Source organism: Chamaea fasciata, unplaced genomic scaffold (assembly GCF_029207755.1).
Source record: "Chamaea fasciata isolate MVZ Bird 193981 ecotype frontalis unplaced genomic scaffold, bChaFas1.0.hap1 SCAF_27, whole genome shotgun sequence".
Classification (NCBI taxonomy): domain Eukaryota; kingdom Metazoa; phylum Chordata; class Aves; order Passeriformes; family Sylviidae; genus Chamaea; species Chamaea fasciata.
This window is the reverse complement of record NW_027094112.1, coordinates 3,769,147-3,790,407: the sequence shown is the minus strand read 5'-3', so window position 1 is coordinate 3,790,407 and position 21,261 is coordinate 3,769,147. Positions and strand designations below refer to the sequence as shown.

At 50.5% G+C, this 21,261-nt stretch overlaps 1 protein-coding gene across 1 annotated transcript; it reads right to left on the bottom strand.

The window, feature by feature from the left end:
• Positions 1-3,574: 3,574 nt before the first annotated feature.
• CCR7 (C-C motif chemokine receptor 7) lies at positions 3,575-13,337 on the bottom strand. Its single transcript, XM_066205259.1, has 3 exons — positions 13,272-13,337; positions 8,188-8,237; positions 3,575-6,873 (listed from the first exon to the last, which is right to left on the bottom strand). The coding sequence occupies exons 1-3, from the start codon at positions 13,279-13,281 to the stop codon at positions 5,812-5,814; spliced, it is 1,122 nt and encodes a 373-aa protein (XP_066061356.1). The 5' UTR covers positions 13,282-13,337; the 3' UTR covers positions 3,575-5,811.
• Between the last annotated feature and the right edge of the window lie 7,924 nt (positions 13,338-21,261).

Sequence of the window (21,261 nt, the reverse complement as noted above, 5' to 3'; positions counted from 1 at the left end):
CAAAGCCACGTCTGTGGGGGCCCAGCCCTGCTCCCCCTCTGTACACAGCCTGGGGGTGACGTTTGAGCAGGAGCCTTGTCCCTGCCTGCGACCCCCCTGGCAAGGCAGAACCGGGACCCACCTGCACAAGTGCGAAACTCTTCAAAGGGGCTCGTGCAACACGGCCCAGGAGCTGAGCCTGGGTTAGTCATCCATAAAGGGCTTTGTTTTTTTCCTCTCCCACTCCCCGCCCTGGCACAGGGGTTGAAGCTCTTTCTCACTGCTTGGTGTGGCCAAAACTTAGAAAAAAACCCATTTTATCTCCCAGGGAATCAGTCAGCTCTGCCCTGAAAACGTGAGTTTCTCTCTGCGCAGCCCCAAGAGCTGGGTTTTGCCCCGGTGGGGTTGGATTCTGCTGTGATTGCCCCAGAGTGAAACCAGGGCTGCTGGGACACGTGTGTGTGCTCACTGAGCTTCACGTGGAGGTGGGACCTTCCCTGGTGAGAAGGCAAAGCCGTGGGTAAAACCTGCGGGATCCAGGAACTGGAGCTGGTGAGAGAAGTTCTGATTTTCGTACAGAGCAGCATGCACAGACTCCAAATCCTGGAAGGCCTTTTTGTCTGTCTCACTGGAGATTACTTGGCCTTTTCCTCTCCTGCAGGATGATTCTGGGTATTAGTGTTGTCCTTCAGTCACAGAAATTTCCCAGTAAATCCCCTGATCACTTCACAATAATTTCCATGCCAGCATTCAGCAGCAAAGAAAGTAGCTCTCTGCTTGTTATATTTTTTTTTTTAAGACAATTGAATTGAAAACAAAGCAAAGGGAAGTTTCGGTTCCTGCACATGAGGAGCTGCAGGGGTTCAGTGGTGACAAATGCCTGGGCTGGCTCTGCAGCTGCCCTGCACGTGGAGACAGAAGGCTTCCTATCTGTTCAGACCTGAATAAGGTTTCTACAACAAGCTGGGGCACTGACAGGTTGTGGTTAAATATCAACACTAGACTCTCTGCTGGTTTAATATCAATACTCACCTCTGCAGGACTGGGGTCTTAGTGAAAGTGAAAAATCAGCTTTCATTTTGGGCAGGTCGGTGGCTGCCGCAGCTGGGCTTGAAATCTGGCTAAATCTGAACGTGTGAAATTGCGTTCATTTCAGCCAGAGGCTGTGAGGGCTCCCACACGTGGGACGAGCACAGAGCCAGGGATATTCTACCTGGTTTTAGTGCCTGGGGAAGGAGCAGGACTGGGCTCTGTGAGGAGGAGGGCTGGGGACACGACTCCCACTCCGGGGCTCTGAGGCAGCCCAGCAGTGGATTGTGCTGCAGTCATTGAATGCAGCAGGATGCTGCTTATCTGGTTATTTTCCCTCATATCTCTACTGCACGTTCTTGCCCCCTGCTTGGTGCCAGCAGTTGGCTCTGAGCTGATCCTGCCACCTTCTAATCCATGAAAAGTCCTGGTCAGACTCTTGATTCACTTGCTTGGAGGTCGCTTGTGAGGACACAAAGGGCAGGGTGATGTCTCAGCTGCCTCAGTTTCTCCAGGTCCCTCTTAAATGGCCCAGGGGTGGATAAAGCCCCGCTGTGCCCCCGGGAGGAGGTGGCCCCAGGCAAGGCAGCTCTGCCAGCAAGGACAGTTGCCTGAACAAGAAGTTCTCCCCTGAGATGTGACACCTCCACCCCCAGAACAGGAATTTGGTTTTTTTTTTTTTTTTCCTTACAAAAGAGGCCATGAGGAGGAAGCCATGGCCTGCTCTCAGCTCTTCTGACTGATGCAATGTGCCCCCACCCTTCCCCATCACCCACGGGCATTATTTTTAGGGTTTGTTTACCTCACTCCGTTCCAGCTCATTCTTTCTTCGGGTGACAAAGACTTCCCTCACGCAGCTGCCCAGGTGGCACTCGAGAAACCACAGCCCTGCCTGGAGAATTTTCCCCTTCCCATCAAGTGATTTACCAGCGAGTGATGGGGGCCAGCACAGAGGGGGAGGTGACACACCGGTGCCATGCTCTGAGATAGCTGGGAGCAGCTGCCAGCTCTCCCAGTGCCAGTTGACTTGCTCCTCATTCCAGTTTGGCTCCCACCCAGCCCAGATCCATTTGGTACTAAGGGTTTCCAAACCATGGCTTAAAAATACACATGCAGAGAGATAAAGGGCTGTCAAGGAAGGAGAAATGATCATCAGTGATACTTGTCCAGAGTGATAAAAAGTCCAGGCCTTCTGAGTGCTGCAGGATTCCCCACAATAACCGGGAACAGGGATTGCAGGAACCACGCAGCTGGGACTGGGCAGTCACTCCCTCCCCTGCCTTTATGGAGTGTAAGGCAAACCTGTGTCCCCTTCCTCTAATGAGGGCCAGGATTTTTATTGGCTTTTAAAAGAAGATTTGGAACTGTGAAAGGAAATACGCAGCTCTTGCTGGTGAAAGGTATTAAAATAGGTTAAATCCATCTGAGAAACACACTCTTTTTTTTTTTTGTAACAAGTTCTGTGTGACTTGGCTGCAATATTTGTGACCCAAGTTGTGATTTTGTGTGGTTGCTTGGTGGGTAAGTTTTGCTGGTTTTAAGTTAGGGCTTTAAGGTGGAGTCTGTTTTCTTAATCAAGAAGGTTCCTGAATATCAAGAGTTTGGCTCGCAGTCACCTTAGAGGAGCAGGGGGAGTGGTTGAAAGTGCTGTGGCTCTCTGCAGATCCCCTGTCCTTGCTCCAAGCCCTGCTCAGCCAACTGCACCTCGTGCACAAACGAGCTCTTGGGGCAGTTGAGGACCTCACTGTGGTGAGACCCAGTGTTTATTTAAGGATCCCTGGGTTTGGGGTTTTGCATCTTAAGTTGTGTTATGCTGTAGTCTGGAGATACTTCTTGAGTCTCTGGGCCAGATGCTGAAACTCACCTTGTCCTTTCTCTCCCGGGAGAAAACGTGAGACTTTCATTGCTCAGTGAAAGCAGAAATGGGCCTTCGCTCTGGCACTCGGGTGTCAGGCTTCTGTTTCCTTGTGTTCTTTGAGTTTCTTCCTCTTTGATTCCGTGGTTACAATTACAAGGCACTTTTGGTGAAGGATATGGGTCCCCCCTTGCTCCCCTCTGTGTGCTTTGAGGCACGAATTAACTGGGGAGGTCAGGCAGGAGCATTGTGTTCATTGTTTTAGTTGCAGTTCCTGCTCTCACCCTGGATGTTGGGGGTTGTAGCTCTCCCTGTGAGCAATTCCCTCAGTAACGTGGTGGTTTATTAGTGAATTTTAATTAAATGTGAACAATAAAATGCTACAGCTCGAAGAATTTACACTTCAAGATTGATGAGTAGCCATTAGGTACATCCAGCTGTGGAGCAGCATCAAGAGAGGTGGGTTGATAGTTAAAATAAAAACTCCTTAACTTGCTGCTGACTTGTTCCTTTCGTAATCCACCAGCAGATGAAATAGACCAACATTTTTCTGTTTAGTTTATTTTTCATGCTCTCTTTCCTGCAGGGCAGCACTGGTGTGAAGCTGAGCTGATCAAACAGCTCCTGACAGGACAGAAGGATTGACAAGGACTGTACAAGGATGGAGAAAGTGCAACGGAAAACCAGAAGTATTTGGTTTAAATCGTTATAATTTATTATTCTCGGGCAGCAAAATACAGTCAGTTTTCAGACATTAGTGGGGAACCTCAGGTTGGGATCTTAGGCAAACGTTAACGACTCATCTAAATTAGATGCAAATTTGTTCTGTCCGTTAAATGTAACCAGGGAAAGCTAGGCACTCTGACATCACCACTGCCTCACTGAGGCACCAGCTGCAGCTGTCCCAGAGGGTGCCTCTGCATCTCATTTATGGAAGCAGCTGTGTGTTATCCTACTTGGAATTCATCTGGTCTGTAAGGACCTGAAGACCTCTTCCTTTGCAGGAGGGGGATGGCTTTTATCTACAAGACACCAGTACAGCTCCATGTGCTGGTGGAGCAGTTTCCTGGCTGGAATAAGGTGAATGGATTCTGCATGAAAAGGTTCCATGGAAGCGGAGTGTTCTTGGGGTACATTCATGAACAGATTGAACTTTGTGTAAAGCAGCTTTACATATTGAATATACATTAACAAGGTATTGTTACTGATGAGGAAAACTGCAAATATCCTGTGCTTGGGGTGTTCCTGGCTCGTTCGTGATAGCTGTATCTTGCCCAAATAAGGATGAGAAGGAAACCAAGGGCAAATAGCTGTTCAGTGTCAGTTGTCACCCCGTTTCATGTGACAGAGAAGCAGCACTTCTGTAGTTACCTGGGCATTGTAAACGAAAATGAGTTCAACAGTTGAGCACAGCTAGGCAACACAGAGCACAATGTCCTCTCTTCCCGAATCCCAGCCCTTGACAAAAATCCCATGCACCAGAGGTAAATGGTTTATGGTGAATTTATTTAGGTTTGGTGGCAGCCAGGTAAATACCTGGCAGTGCTGTCTCAGACTGAGCCAGTGAATTCTTTCTTGGAAGGCTGATTTTAATCCTCACTTCTTTAAAGCAATGCTCTCCAACCCATGAACCAGAGAGTTCTCTGTGTCACTCCTGATGGATCCATGTGTTGAAAAAATGGATGAAAGTCTGTTTAGTGAGTGTTTTGCTGCTCATGGCTCTGTGTGTTCAGGAGAACACAGATGTATCTTCCCTGTCAGCCCTGAGAGCAGCTCCAGGCTGAGACCTCTCTCCACTGGTGATGTCTCTGGGAAAGCTGGGTGCTGTGGGATCTGGGCACACAGGACAAGGACAGGGACAGCTGCACAGGTTGTGCTGCAGCTCCTCCCAGCTGACGTTCAGCTGTCCCACAACAGCGGTTCCCAGAGCGTTCATCTGTCATCGGGAATCTTTGCACTTCCCATGAAAGTGCCAACTGGAATTGCAGTCTGGGCTCCTCCGAGGTCTGTCTTTCCAGGACAATAATCTGCTGTTCAGCTGCTGTGGCCCTGGCGGTGGTGGGGCTGTGTTCGGAGCAAACCTCGGAGAGCGGTGTCTTTGTTGGTGCCGACAGCACTGATGCTAAACACGCCCCAGTAGCTTATGAGTGAAATACAGATCTGACTTCAAAGGCAACTGAAGTCCTGCTAGAAGGACTGGGAAGGGAGGAGAAAACCCACGTACATATTTATCTCAAGGTCAGCAGGTGATAGCCCAGAAAAAGGATACGGGCAGAAGTGAAGTGGAATTTGTACTTTACCTGACAGAGCTACGAGTGGCTACAATATTATACTAAGTAATTGAAATTATGGCTAGAGTTTGTACGGATTTCTCATTAGCTGTGGTCATTTCTCACTTTTCGTGGGGGAAGGCAGAGCAGTCATGTGCTCAGATACTCCACAGCTGGGGTTGTGTGTTGAATCGAGCCCGAGGCTGCGGGTGCGGGTTGGCCTTGGCCTGACTCAGTGCAAGGGCATTTCTGTGGGATTGCAGAGCTGTTGTCTCGTTAAAAGCAACATCAAAGCAAGGGTGATGCTCCCAGCAGCTCAGCTCCAAACGACAGCTCTGCTGCTCTGTTTTCTCTCAGTACTTGTCGCTTTTAGGGTAAATGTTCTATTTTGAGCATTTCTTATTTTGACAGGGAACAACTAAGCTGAAGGTGAAATGACAGGAGAAATTGTAGACTCACCACCTCTCCCTTGCTTTTCTATTAGTGACAACTCTGTTGTAAAGTCTCTCCACCCGTGGGATATTGGCCAGCAGTCCTTGCTGCTTCAGTTAGGGGGAGGCTTCTGGATTTTCCCCTCGACTTCTCTGCAGCGTGGCAGGTCTTGCTCTGCCAGGAGTTCAGACTAGAGAAAATGTCCAAAACCATTCCAGCTCGACCAAAGCGTGCCTGGGGCTCGGCTCACGGGGAGAAGGTGGTGGTTGTCTCTGTCTCCATGGCAAAGGAGGACCTCTTGTTGTCACGGCAGGAGGTGAGCTGCCAGAGGCGCTCCTGGCTCAGGCAGCCCAGCTCCTTCAGCAGCTTGAAGAGGTCAGTGCGGAATTTGACGCCGATGAAGGCGTAGAGGAACGGGTTGAGGCAGCATCGGAAGCAGGCCAGGGTGTAGGTCACGTCATCTGCCACATCCAGCTTCTTGCTCTCCTCGCAGGAGCTGGTCTGGTTGAAGGCTGAGATGGTCTTGGCCAGCATGACGCTGTTGTAGGGCAGCTGGAAGACGACGAAGACAATGACCACAGCGATGATGACCTTGATGGCTTTGTTCTTCTCGAAGTTGCGGGCCTGGAGTAACGTTTTGATGATGACGAGGTAGCAGAAAGACATGACCACGAGGGGAATTAAGAAGCCAAACACCATTTGGGACACTTTGATGCCGGTGTTGAAGGTCTGCAAGTCATTAGCAATGATGGAACAACGGGGTTGTTCCGAGTTGTTCACACCACTGTGAACCAGCTCTGGGATTGAGAGGATGAAAGCCAGGACCCAGATGAGGATGCACGTCACCTTGCTGATGAAAATCATCCGGGGACGCAGGCGATGGGCCGAGGCAGCCTGGACGATGGCGAAGTACCTGTCGATGCTGATGGACAGGAGGAGCAGCATCCCGCTGAAGAAACTCATTTTGCAGATGCAGTAGACGGCTTTGCAGGCAAAGCTCCCAAAAAGCCAGTACGTGGCCGCACTCGTGGCCCAGAAGGGAAGGGTCAGCAGGAAGAGGATGTCTGCCAGAGCCAAGTTCAGCAAGTAGATGTCTGTCATGGTCTTCAGCCTCTTGAAGTAGATGTAGGTGAGCATCACCAGCCCGTTCCCCAGCAGCCCCATGAAGCAGATGAGGCTGTACATGGCCGGGAGGAAGGCAGCACGGAAGTTACGGACCTCCTCCTTCTCACACACAGACTCGAACATGTTGTAGTCGATGGTGCTGTTGGGGTCGTAGTAATCAGTGACATTGTCCCCAGCACAGAACTAGAACAGGAAAGAGAAGAAGAGTGTGTTGGGACAAGGACTGTGTTGGCCGTGCCAGGAAAGGAGCCTAGAGAGAAGTCCCAGGGAGTTCCTAAGTGCTATCTCATGCCAACATCACAAACAGAGCTGACACAACCTCGTGGCTGAAAGTGTTTCCCATAAATATGTGAGGTTTGGGGCTTTTGGGGTGGGTTTCAAGTGGGAATTCCATTAGAAATGTTTTGTGCTCAGCCAAAGTAACGCCTGCAAGCCCTCAGATGTGTGGCAGCTTTCCAGAGTGTTCCAGGACCTGTCTCCAGCTGTGTGTGCACAGCCAGCTGTCAGATAAAACATGAGAAATAAAACACCCTTCAGCTGAATTAAAAATCAACGAAGGTGTCGGTGAGACCGTGAGGAAGCACAGTGAGTGCAGCAGGAAGCTGTTTCCGTGTCGGCACGGACATGTGGCTGGCATCTTATTCAGGCCCCTGATTTCAGTTCTGATTACTCGTTTCATCTTCCTACACTGCCATAACCTGTGGGGCAGACAGAGCCTGCGGTATCGGTGCCCTGCTTTTTGTGACTTATTGGTCTCCAGAACCTTCTCCCCACCGCACAGACATGAAAGGTTTCCCCTGGATACCCCCACCCTTATCAGAGAGTATCTCGGTGCTCTCCATCTCAGCAGGTTTGGCTTTCACCACATCCTGCCAGGCCGGCAGCAGTGAAAGGGAAAAGCAGGGGCTCGTGCTTTACACCGACTCCCAGGGAGCCCCATGGGCTGGGGGGTGGCCACTGCTCCCAAGGGATCCCGGGCAGAGGGACGCGGCCCTGGGTTTGGGAGCAGGTTATGGCACAGCTCCATGCCTGGGGTCCTCCTTGCTGGGCCAGGGGACTCTGAGCAAGAGCAGGCAGGGGAAGATGCTGAACTCTTCCTCCTTGGGCAAATCCCTCTCCAGCTGTGTGCTTGGTCAGAGCCCAGCACCTTGACCAGGAATTTGCAGGGAGCAGGAAGCAGCTGCTCCCTGAAATCAACCTGGCGCACTCCTGTCTGTCCTGGAAATGCTCATTTTGGGGCTAAAAGGGGACTTGTGCAGCCCAGGCCATCCGAAAATCACTGCGTTTGTCACAATTTTTCTCTCCTTTGTTTTGTTTCCCTTATTTATTTTTCTCTAGCTGGTCTCTGCTCTCACCTCCCACACTGGATCCTGGGGTGAGCAGCTGTGTCCCCACACATTTTGGGGACTGTGGGTGGCTGCTCTGAGTTTTTGAGATGTCCCTTTACCCACAACGCAAAGCAGCTGGATATCAACAATGTTGTTGAAAGCATCTTACCTGAAAAATGAGCGGCAGGCTGAAAACAAGGGTGACCTTTAGCTGCTTGCCTAGGGAAGAAGGAGATGCTGTTAGTGGCTGTGTGGGGGTTTCCACGCGGTTCTCACTTTGAAAGAGCAGTGGGTTGTGTTGCCCATGGCACTGTGAACCCTGCAGAGCCCTCACCACTGAGGAAACCAAAATCCGGGGAAGATGCCAGCACGATAACCCAGGGTCATGTGTGTTACTGTCAGAGCACTGGTGGAGTCTCAGGAGTTTGGCCCCTCTGGCTTCACGGAATCACTGAACAGTTTGGGTTGGAAGTGGCCTCTAAAGGTCATCCAGTCCAACCCCCTGCAGTGAGCAGGGATGTCTTCCACTAGACCAGGTCGCCCCAGGACCCTGTGCAGTGAAGGCTGAGAGCTGGGAACTCTTAACTCAGGCACACTGCACCCATTTGGATTTTATCCATTACTTTTCCCTGCACGCAGCCAGCAGCCTATTCCCTTGTGTCTGAGCAGTGAGGGTGCAGCTTCATCCATGTGAAGACATCCAGCTGTGAGGGCCATAAATCTGGCCCAGCTGTGCCCATGTGGTGCCTGGGCTGTGGAGAGGAGAGCTCAGCTCCCCATGGGACAGATAAAACTGGAGCTAGCTGAAATTTATTGCTTATCTCTAAATGTCAGGAGTTGGCTTCTGCTGCCTTGGGATGTGGAAATACAGAATACTGACAGCTGGGAGGAAAAACTGAATTCAGAGCCAGGTGTGATGGTGCTGAGAGCAATCTCAGCCGAGCAGCTCTTCCTGCTGTGGTTAACAGGGCAGGGGCCAGGGAAAGCTTTCTCCTTGCTGGTTTTACTGATCGTACCAGCATCTACCTCAGGCAGCTGCCGCTGAAAGTTGCTCAGCTGGAAGGTGGCAGTGAGAAAGCCCCAAGCTCCACTCTGGTGTGAGGAGGAGATGTGTCCCTCCCTGAGGGGTGCCTTGGCCCAGGATGTCCCTCCAGGCACTGGCTGATCCTTGCAGCCTCCCACTCCCTGTGGGTTTTCTGCTCTGGGGGGCACTGAGCAAGGAGATACCTTTGGCTTTCAGCTGCCTGTTCATCCTAGAGCTCTGCCTGGCTCCTCATGGCCTGGTTGTTCATGAATGTGACCGATTCCTGTGCTTAGTGTCTGCTGGACTCAACTCTGCTTGGTTTCAGTTTGGAGCCTGCTCTGCCAGGCTCCTGCAGTTACTGCACTGGACCAGGATGAATAACTTGCACTACAGATAATTGCACCCACTGCACCAAGTCCCCGTGTTCAGTCACATGCAACAGCTTCACAAGTTACCTGTGAGAGGGGATGTTTTTAATATGTGAGGGTGATGTGTGGGTGAGAGATCCTCAGCCACGTGTGAAAACTTGTACTGTTCATCCCCAAGCCTGTGTGTGCACCCACCCTGAGGTCTCCTAGAAATTCTGTCTCACCTTCCCCCTTACTTTCATCTTTTATGCTCATGCAGCTGTGTGCTCAGTTGTGTTCATCCTCCCTTCACCTTCTCCAAACCCTCCTGGGGATATCTGAGGGGTTCCCATGGGAACCTTTAGTGCAGGTGACTCAGGAGTGGAGGAGTGCAAGGCAGGGACTGAGGATGAAGTGAAGCTTCTGGCCGTTCTGTCCAGCTACTGGCTTTCACTCTGACCAGTCCCAAACTGCAGGAAGAGGTTTGGTGTCTACTGTGGTTGTCGCCTCTTCAAACTGCTACCCAGGCTTTTGCGTATGATACAGGAAATACACTAAAAACCTCAAGGACTGAGATCCACTAGGTGGGTTTAAGCAAGCACAGACTTGTGCCCTTCCTGCCTGGGATACAGGCACGGGGTCCCTGACTCTGCAAGCACCACAGTCGCCTTTAGTCTCCTGTTGCACCTTCTAAACAGCCTGGTTTCCCTGGGACTCGTGGAGCTGGTGCTCCTGGCTGCCTGTGGATGGGTGATGAGTACCTGTGCTGGTTGCTCAGCCCCACCAGGAAATTACCCCTGTGGCATCTGGATAAGAGGCAGAGAAGAGAACCACCCTCATTCCGTGGAGGGAAAGCACCCACCTAAACCAGACTCCACCAGCTCTCCGTGACTTGGTTTGCAAACTCCAGGTCCAACCCTGGCTTAACCTGACCGGTCCCAGCCCCAGCCCTGCTGGGGCTCCTTTGCTCTGTTCTGTTTTCTTATCTCCCTGCGAAGGTCTAGAAAAACAGGACTGAGAACGTGACTCAACCAACTCCTGAAACAGTTCAGCCAATATAATTCCTTTGAAGATCATCAGAGGTTTCTTTTTTCTCCCCCTTCTCAGTTGCTGTTTCAAGTGTCTTAAATGTCAAATGACTTTTCAATATGAAGAAAGCCTGTGCTGTTTCTGCCCCTCTTCTGTGCCCCCACCTCAGATTACACATTTGCAAAAGCACAACTAGAGAGGCCCTGCTGCCTCCTGCTCCCTCTGCACCAGTTTGAACACATTTGTGTCACTGCTTTCAGTCAGACTGGACAGGACTGGCATCTCCCCAACCTGTCTTGTGGTCTGGGGCAGTGGGCAGCAACAATTATCGTGACACGAGTCTTGCTTTGCAGTTTATCAGGCAGTTTAGGTAGATTTCTTTACTTTTTCTTTCTATTTTACATCTCCTGGCAGTTGGCTGCTGTGGGTATTTTCTTAAAGTTTTTAAAGATTTGTTCCTCAAAATACTAAAGAAAAAAAAACCCCTCTCAAAAGTCCCTGCAGCCAGTTGCACTAGAAACCTCATTTATAAAAATACACCAAAACCCCACCACAACAAATGAGTCAGCCTGGCCCTGGAGCCCCGCGTCAGCCCCCACGTCCCTCAGCCTGGGAGGCGCTGGTTTGAGGCCATCCTTGTCCTGAAGGAAACAGGTGGAAAGGGGAATTGAAGGGGAGGGAAGGGAGGAAGGAAGGGGTCTGCTCATGGCAGGGGATGGGAACCCTTCAGTTTTACAGTCTTCCTCCACAGATTAAGCCCAAGGAGGGGTAAATCATCCCTGACAGCTGTTGAGCTGTTCACGCTCCCTCAGTAGCAAAGGGAAAGAGACAGGTGTTTTCAAGCCCCAGTTCAGGTGCCCTGGGGTGGGCACCTGGGGCGGGCACCTGGGGCACAGTTCAGACCATGCTGTAGCAGAAGGCTGGGTGAGTTTGGACAGGTAGATCCTTCCCAGTTTATTTGGATCTTCCTCAGCACCAGCTATTAATTGTAAGCAAGGTAAGAGCAGCTGCAGGAGCAGAGAATCCCCTCAGGGGCACCCAGAAAGGCCTCTGACAGTGGAAATATTTGGTGTCAGGACATCTGCCTGGAAGAGGAGAGAGACACAGCCCTGAGGGTGGTTAATCAGATTACACAAATGACCAGGGCAACTCATGAGGGTCTGGCTGCTGCTGCAGCCAGGGAGCAAAGCAGGAGCTGGGAACGCTTTAGGGATCAGATGCATGAGAGCAAAGCAGGAGCTGGGAATGCTTTAGGGGTCAGATGCATGAGAGCAAAGCAGGAGCTGGGAATGCTTTAGGGGTCAGATGCATGAGAGCAAAGCAGGAGCTGGGAATGCTTTAGGGAGCATTGGCAAAGCTGTGCAAACCTGCTCTGGCCAGACCCTCGTGGTGAAAGAATGTTTTTTGGCCATCCAGGATTGCAAAGCAAGAGTTCCGGCCTCAGCACACGTGTAGGCAGCGATTAACCTGCTCTCTGTATTTTATACATGTACCAGTTTCTGCTGCCCCTTCTCCAGCAGTACGGGAGGCTTCTGGGAGAAGAACCAGGTATTTCTGAGAAAAGTTAATCATGCTTAAGTGATCTAATGACTATTGGCAGTTAACAGCCTGTTCTTCCCCCTTGCCCTCCTCACAACTGGTAGAGGAAGGACACTGTCATCTCCGGAGTGAGTGGACCCGGTGAAACACAGTCATGCTCTTATTTCATGTGTTCACTGATCTATCACAGAAGAAAGTTTTTAATTATCTACCTCCACTCCTTTCAGGAAACTGAATCAAAAGACAAGATAAGAAGAGAAAAGCAAGTAAAAATTTTCCTGCTTAAGCGAGCCAGTTGTGTTTCAAAGAAAGCACCATGGTGGTGCACCTTCCAAGAAAATGAAATACTCTGAAATACAATAGTAGAACAAAAAACCCAAAGCAGAAACGTTATCATAATTTGGTCAGGTTCTCACTAACTCTTTCTTTCCCCTGTCGTGATTAACCTTTCCCAGGAGCTGAGTTCAGCTGCCCCTGGACACTGAACCCCTTGGAACAAGCAGACCACAAAGCGCCCACAGGACAATGCAGAGGCCAAAAGTTTAAATGGGAAGAATGACGTGTGGTGAACAGGTCCAGCTGGGTGTTTGTTTAGATGCAGGGATTCCAAAATCCAGGAATTTCCTAAGCCATTGATAGCCAGAGCCTCTGAGGAGACATGCAAGGGAAAGAAGACTCCCTCGGCCCATCTGCTGCTCTTGCATGGAGGGCTCTGTGGGACCTGCCTGCTCTTTCCCCTGCATCCCTGGAACATCCCCAGAGCTTCCTTTATTCCCCAGGACTTCCTGCATCCATCCCCCTGACCATCCCCAGAGCCTCCTGCATCGCCAGTGCATCCTGCTTCCCCCAATGTTCCTGCAGATTTTTTTAATAGAAATAATTTGCAAAACACTGGATGGACTTAGCGAATGAACTCAGTTCTTCTTGCTCCCAATTCCTCGATTCACTGAATTAAAATGTTGCCAGGGAGAGTGCTCTCTCTTTCTCTCTTTTAAATTAAGAACACAGAAGAAAAGGTGTTAATTATGCAAGATTCCATTTGCTTTGGAGAAAAAGGGCCCCTTAAAATTGCCTCCTTTTTGTCCCTTAAAATAACCTCTTTTTAGTATTTGTTTCTGAAGTGATTTGAGGTTTTTGAGCTTCTAAAAGAGAACTGTGCATTTTTTTTTTAATAGTAAAAATGAGGAAGATGAAAGTCTTTTATACTGTTTAAATACCCTGATAGAAGTGCTCCCCTCCTGTGTCACAGCGCAGGGACTGAGCATCATTAATAAAGCTGAAGACACAGCCTGAGGCTGCAGCCCAGGTACTCACCCCCATCCATGGTGTGGTTCCAGCAGGATCCAGTCACAGAGGTAGTGAAAGCATCACCCACTCCAGTGTGCCTCCCCAGCTCCTGCCAGGGACCCTCCTGGGGGAACTCTGCTTTTATACTTCCTGCACCCCTGTGAGCAGCTCACAGGCACCCTGATGTCACTGACATTTAGTAGACTCTCCTCCTCCTGCTTCTCATGTGTTCAGAGCTGTGCTGAGCTCTTGGCATGCTCAGGTGCCGCCTTAGCGTGTTCTGCACACCCAGAGCTGTTACTGACACTCAGGGAAGTGAAGTGGGCTCTGCTTTTGGACTCACACATGAGTCCACATGGTCTGTGATGAAGGAAATGGGAAGGAGGGTCTTTCTTACCTCCCCTCTCCAGCAAATCCTGCTTTGTTTGTAGAGCCCTCAGTGCTAGAGGAAACAGAGGATCCCATCCCATCCCAACCCATCCCATCCCATCCCATCCCATCCCATCCCATCCCATCCCATCCCATCCCATCCCATCCCATCCCATCCCATCCCATCCCATCCCATCCCCCAGACCTGTTTTGGGAAGGGTGTTCAGGATGAAAAGTCTCAGTGCACAGGACCATCCATGACCAATAGCCCTTCGTCCTTCCTCCTCGCTACACTGTGAGCAGCTCAGTGACTTCCCCCCCCCCTCTTTCTGGGTGTTTTTGTCTTCCCCAAAAGGCTCTGCACTTTGTCAATTTCATGCCTTCCCCCAAGGCAAACCAGTGGCTTTTGTTTGGTGGGTGTCAAAGAGGGTTCTGCTCTTGGAACAGACCCCTCAGATAGCGGGGTTGTTTCTCAGACAGAAATGTCTCTAGCTCCTCACAAACTTGCATTTTTCCTAAGCCAGGCTCACCTAGAAGTGATGCCTTTTGTATCTTGTCCTGTCTCTCTTCTTATGCTATGTCAGTGCTGTTACTTCAGCCAGGTGGAGAAATAATTTCCATCAAAATATCCAAAATTTCCAAAGATTTCCATTACAGGATGGAATCTCAGCCCAGATTAAACATATCTGAACCTGAGGGTGGTTTTGAGGCTCCTATGGATTGTCTTAGGTTCTTTACGAAGGCTCAGATCCAGTTTCAGAGCCTCCTTCGATGTGGTCCCAGCCCAACTCAGAATCCTTCCCAATGCTTCCCTCTCAGTGGAGCAGTGCTTATGTGGTTCTGAGCCCATTCTGGGGTGCTCAGGGAACAGGGTGCTGGGCTACTCAGGGTCAGGATTTGGGGGTTTTTGGGGGCAGGGCGCTGGGGCAGGAGAGCTGTGACACTTTGCTCACACAAGGTGACCCTCCCCTCGCCTTGGCGCCCTCTGAGTGCGCGGCACTGACTCCTCCGCACCTCGCCTGGCACTTATCTCAGTCAGCAGGTGCCGTTCACATCTCTGCAGCTATTTATTGCTCTGTTTGCCTTTGCTCATCAGGTACCCAGGCAGGTACGCTGCCTCGAGAGCTTTATCTCGTAACCACTTCCGCCAAGGAGGACCTGAGATGAAAGACTTCCCTTGGGTACCGGCAGAATACCCGGAATCAAGGGGTGTAACAGCTCTGTGGAGACTTTATACAGGATCACAGCCCTGCCTGGGGAGCCGTGGGTGTGCAGAGGGGGCATGGGCCCCTCTGGGTGCTCTGAGCTCACCCAGCTCCAGGGAGAAGCACCAGGCAGAGTTCTGGTGGATCCATCCCCATGTCCACGCTGGCTGAAGCCAAAGGCGAGAGAGGGGAGGCAGGCAGGTGGTTTGCAGCTTGTTTTCTGCCCATGGTCCCAAGGTTCAGCTTCAAAGATTTGGTACATGCTGAATTCTGTTGTTAGAGCCCATTCAAGCAAACGGTTTTTCTTAAAAAGAATGGGAATATTTAAAGTGGGAACATTTAAAATAGACAAGTTGCTGTCTATGTATGACACTGAACTTCCTGTATAGTCACGTTTTATACCCAGGGAGTTCTCAGAACATTTATTAAATCTTTGCTTAATTTGATTGTGTATATTTGCAGCCTATTTCATGCCTGAGTGGTTCCATCTCTTTGACACATTGCCTGAACCTGGGCAGCCCATGAGCTGCTTTTCACAAAACTGTGATCCTGTGTGAGCAGACAGACCAAACTCAGACAGTGCCAGGCCTGAGCTGTGCCCATGAAAGCCATTGCACCGTGCTACTAGAACCTATTTGTTATTCCAAAGTTAATTAACTATATAAAAAGATTCAAATTGCCAGGTATTCCAGTCTCTGGGTCTCTTTGCTCCCCTCTTGCACTCCACTCCAGGAGAGTGGAAGTCAGTGATTTAAACCGCTGCCCAGGCTGCAGCTGGAGCTGGGTGGCAGCTTTCATCCATAAACCTCTCAATGAATATGCAGCTCCCGATAAATTCCACAGGAAGCTGCTCCGATTTCAGTTCAGTTCTCATTGGTTCCACTTGAACTGAAATACTGGGTTGAACTGAATTGAACCGTGTAATCTTGAATTGTCCTGACATTAAATTGCAACTCAGCAATGGAACATTACAAGGAAGTTTAGCTCTGTTTCACATCCCTGGCCTGTGTGTAAAACTGGAATTCCTGTGGGATGTCCCAACACAGTCTCACAGACTTCCTGAGGTGAGAAAGATCTCAAGAGCTCCAGGAGAGGGTTCCCAGGTGCTACATGCAGGCTGGGGGACCTTGGAAATCAGAACTCAGGGTTTTGCTTAGGGAGGTGGAATTCAGTCTGAGAGAAACACAACACAGCATATTCTTACATCGTGGATTCAGAACTTTTTGGTATTTCCCACCAGTTTTGCTTTAGGTGATTTGAGATGGAAACACCAGCTCCATCCCCCTTTGGCTGACATGAGCCGTGGGAAGGTTTGTCCCCGTGGCTGGAGGAAGCCAGGGATGCCCAGATAGAAGTGTTGGTGAGTTCAGGGTGAACCTTTCCCAGCTGTACTTCCTGGTCACATCCTTGCACTGACGTCAAGGAGGGACCCTGATGTCTGTTCTGCTGCTCCCTCTGCCTGGCAATGCCAACCCCAGGTGCCTGGTGCTCCCAGCTCTGACCTTGCTCCTGCCCAGACCCCTCCTCTGACGTCTGGGGACATCCAGGGGGGTTTGTGGTGGAAGTCAGCAGGGTCACTCCAGGGAGGTGTTGACGTCATTGTTCCTCAGGCAAATATAAAATAGCAGAAGTGAAATCACGAGTAAATTCCTGACCTTAAGAGTGGTACCAAGCTGGGATTCTTCACCCAGCAGAGTATTTTGAACGGGTGCAGGGGATGCCCTCAGAAACATCTTGTGATTGTGATCTCACCACCAGGTTATTAACAGATCCTTATCCTCCGGAGGGAGGAAGCAATCTGTGCAGCGCCAGGCTCTGATTGGGATGCACATCTGCCCGTGGTGGTCAGCCGCAGCAGAGAAGGGCACACCCAGTGTCACTGGGAATTCATCTGCTTTGTGCCCACATCCTGTGCTGGGAGATGGCCTGGCTCTCCAGTTCCTTTTTTGAGGAAAAATAAAAGATTTACCAAATTGGCATCTGCTCTACACTAAACAGTTGGACATCAGCAAGAATTTCTTCACGGGCAGGGTGGTCAGGCATTGGAAGAGGCTGCCCACGGAAGTGGTGGAGTCTCCATCCCTGGATGTGTTCAGGGAGTGACTGGATGTGGCACTCGGTGCTCTGCTCTGGTAACATGAGGATTGCTCACAGGTTGGACTTGGTGACCCTGGAGGTCCTTTCCAACCTAAGTGACTCTGTGTTTCTATTCCATCAAAGCAGCTCCCTCATCCTGGAGCCCAGGAATTGAGACGTGAGGAGGGAAACAGACCTGGAGACGCCAGTGGGGAGGGGTCAGGCAGGCAGGGACAGCCACACTCCCCTTTCCAACCCCAGGGTGAGAAGGGCAATCCAGGTCATCAGCCACTGACCGTATGCACTGCTGGTCCCTCTGTCCCTCAGGGCAGGGCTGGGCAGCTTCCCATGGCATCTGCTCCCTCTTGTCTGCCCACACTGCCCGGGCTGGATGCAGAGGGGCTGTGATGAACAAACACATCCTTTCTGGCCTGAGCATGAAGGAGACAGTGGTCACCTCAAAATGATGGGTGGGAAAGGAGAGGTGATTGAAGATGGGAAGAAAAGCTCCTGGGATGTTACAGAAACTATGTCAGGAGGGGCATAGGAGCACCAGCTGTGTCTAGAGATGGTTTGAACCTTCCCACCCAGGTGGAAAAATTCTGGGCAATTCCCACAGGATATCAAACGCTAATGAGCAGTGAATCATTTAGAGATATAATAAGATATGGTTTAGGAAGATAAAGGGATATTGACTAAAGAGATAAAGCATTATGACCCTTAAAAATAATTGAGAGTTGAAGTGTCCCTGATCATCCAGCAAAGATCACTCCTGTGAGCTGTCTTCCCTTGTTCAAAAGGTGGAAGGTTTAACACTGATCTGCTGCTGCCTTTGGATGAAAACTGGATCTAGAAACTGGAAATAATCCCATCAGCGTTTGCTCCAGGAAGAGCTCACCCAGCCCTCTCTGTTACAGATCTGGCATTTCTCATCCCCGGGATTAAAAAATTGTAACAAGCCCATGATAATGTGATTTTTCACTCAGTTTCTGTTTTTGTTACTGTCACTCTTTCTGCTTTGGCTTTCCCCACCCTGAAACGGGTGCCAGAACTAAAATGCCTTTTTCTTGACTTTTTTAACAGAATCGGGTGATGAAAGCAAATTGAAACTGGTTGTTGACAGAAATTAGACTTCTGGACTCACAAGTGAAGATTTACGTGATGATTTACTACAAAATAAGACACCAGCCTGATACGTGCAAAACCACTTCAAAAAACCCCTCGAAGACTGTGGAAAAAGAAATGTCAAAGTGAAAGAAGGGAACTGAGAGCACAAACAGCAAGACAGACCTGAAGCAGGATCTGGGCTTTCAGATTCCAGTGCCTGATTCCACTTGATCATCAGATCCTGCTGGGAGAGGTTTGCCAGCTACGGTCAGTAACACTGCCATACAGAGGGGATTTCAAACCCGGGGATCCAAGCCCTGGATTTAAAGTCTTGAGCAGGTGTTGCAGCTCCTTGAAAGCATGAACAGTCTTGGCTGTAACAGTTGAGGATGAAACTGGAACTTGCTGGGTGCCTGCCTGGGAGAACACGTGGAATTCCAGCCTCTCTGACTACCTGACACGATTGAGCCCCCACTTCTGCGGTGCAGCACCCACAGTTCATACCCAGGTGCCTGGAGAGCTCAAAGCTGCAGGTGAGTGACCTGTGAGCACCTCACCCTGGTTTGGCAAATTGGTACAAAAGCCTCACAGCGTGAGTTAATACAACTGCATCTCTCTCTGAGTTGCTACAGCCAGCAGCTCTCAGGGTGAGGGGAGTTGACCTCCAGCTGGGAGTTGAGTCCGTGTCCAGCCCTGAGCAGTCACACAGAGCATGAGCTGCCACAACTGCTGTTGCTGCTGGCTGACACTGAGGATCCTGTACAAGAGAAGCACGGCTCACGTTTACAGCCAAGGGTAGGGCTGTGTGTCCTTCAGGCAGGTTGATGGGGACTCCTGGTGGCAGTGCCTGCCGCAGCTCACACACCTCTGCCAGCACGCAACCTGCACCAATTCCATCTCCAGTCGGCCATGAGGGGTGTTTTCCCCCAGTATTCCAGCACTTGGGGCTGCTGGGAACACTTGTCAGTTAAGGGGATGAAGGGAGGTCACACAGGAGCAAAGACACCACACTGCCGTTTTGGTGGCAGTGGCAGCGTGATAAGGGGGGGTTTGGATTGGTGGATGATCAAACATGCTTTGAGTAGCTTTTGATATTTGAGAGGAAAAAAAAAATTCAAAATAGCTTTTTAAAAAAACCTGAACAGCAAAGCCTCTCCGGCTGGAGGTTCAGGCAAAACCTGGGGCAAGAAAAGGAGAAATAAACCATCCCTGGCTCCTTGGGACAGGGCAGGCACAGAGGCTGCACTTGGAGCAGGTGGAAAATGGAAAAGCACATCCTGGGATAGAGGAGGGACCTTGGCAAGGGGCCTGAGCAGAGCGAGGGTCTGACCCTGCTCCCTGTGTACTGCCCACACAACACCTCCCCTTCTCAGGACCCTCCTGACGGCCAGTTTATCACCACACAGGTGTGGATGTGGGCTCCCCCAGCAGGGGCTCTGGACCTGATCCCCAGGCCTCCCGAGGTCAGGGTTCAGGGTCTCTGCTCCTGCCCTGACCTGCATTGCTGCAGCACAAGGCTCTGAGCAGGCTCTGGCTCCCCGACACACACGAGCTGCCCCAGCCACCCCTTTGCACCAGCGTTCGGATTTGCTTTGATATTTTATTCCTGTAAAGCTCCTTTAATCTGTTTTATTTCTTTCTGTCACCAGCATAATCCTCTCTTGTGAGCAGCGTCTGCAGCTCGTTTGGCTCCAGGCAGAGCAACTTGGCAAGACTTGTCCAGGTGATACACAGGTGATTTCTTACCATTTTTTTTTTAAAAAAAACCAACCTTGTTTGTTTCTCTATAAGCCTTTTTTTCTTCTCTGAGAGTTCAGCTGCTGCACAAATATGAGGCTTTTGTCTTTCTGGGAAGCCAAGCTCAGTTGTGTATGTAGGTGAGGGGTTTGGAAGGGATTTGGGTGCACTAAGCTCTCAGAGGCCTGGGCTCTGGGTTCACTTTGCCTGGTGAATCATTTCTGAACAACCTCACAAGGTGCCTGGTTCATATTTTAACGTCTAAATCCCTTTCAAAACTTACCCTTTGGGCCTGCTTTGTGCGATGTACCCGTTACTCTGTACCAGCTTTGTAGGTTAGAAGGTTTTTGGGGTGATAAAATCTAATAATTACAGAAATGCAAAAAAACCCCAAACCCCAACAAACCCCCAAACCAACAAAAAACTTTGAGATCAGTTCTTTTTTTAACCCAGGCTTCTTAATAACTTTTACTGAGTGTGTTTTTGTGGTGAGATAAAAGCATATTTTTGACAACGACCCAACACAGACAAGAACCTTTGCCTGCAGTGCAAAGCAGCAGCAGCACCATGGTGATGTCAGAGGTCACAGCGGCTGAGTCAGACTCAAAACCCCCTGGTTTTTCTTGAAGAGAAAAACAAACCAAAGAAAACAACTCCCTCGCACGATGCGAGGCTTGGATTCGCCTCTTTGCTTCGGTCCCCCGGGGGCGTGAGGGACTCACCAGCTCTCAGCACCCCATGGGGGATGGCTGCACCCCAGACCTCCAGCCTGCACCCACCACCTGCCAGACAGGGCACCCAGGGAACAGAGCAGCTCCAGAGGGACCAGCAGCAAAGCATGAGGGCTCTTCCTCACGGGAAGAAGGGCTCCTGGCTCTGCTGGGGACCTGCAGGTGGCCACAGGGTCCATCAAGAACATCCCACTGAGGACCTGTAGGAGGACACGGGGCCCACCAGCTCCAGGGTGCTCTGAGGAAGGGCTGCTGCAGGAGCCAGGTCTCTCCTGAGGTCTGTCCCCCTCCTGTGCTGGGTCCCTGATGCTCCTGTCACTTGTAGGCACCTCTGCCAGGCACTATGGGGCTGGTCAGTGCTCCAACGCTGCCCACGGGCATTCCTTCACGTTCTCATGTGCTTGGACAAGTTATTTCACTCGTGGAGACGACACCCACTCCTTCACGTACACACCCTGAGCTGCACACACCCGTCTTTGCCAATAAGAAGTTATTTACATACACCTTGAGAATTTGGAGCAGATGAAAAGCACCCCTGGCCTACAGAACACAGAGCTGCTGCAGATAAAAGCTGTTGCACAACAAGGGTTTGCAGCACTTCAGGTGTGGAACCTCACCTGGGCCCCATGGGCTCGGGGGAGGGAGGGGGGGCTCCAGTCCAGCCAGCAGCTGGTACTGTATAAGAAATAAAATCCTGTGTGCTTATTTTCCTCTGGCTTGAGATGGAGAATAGCTGATGAAAGCTCTGAACCAAACACTGGCACTACCTTAAAAGACAAGAACAGACCACTG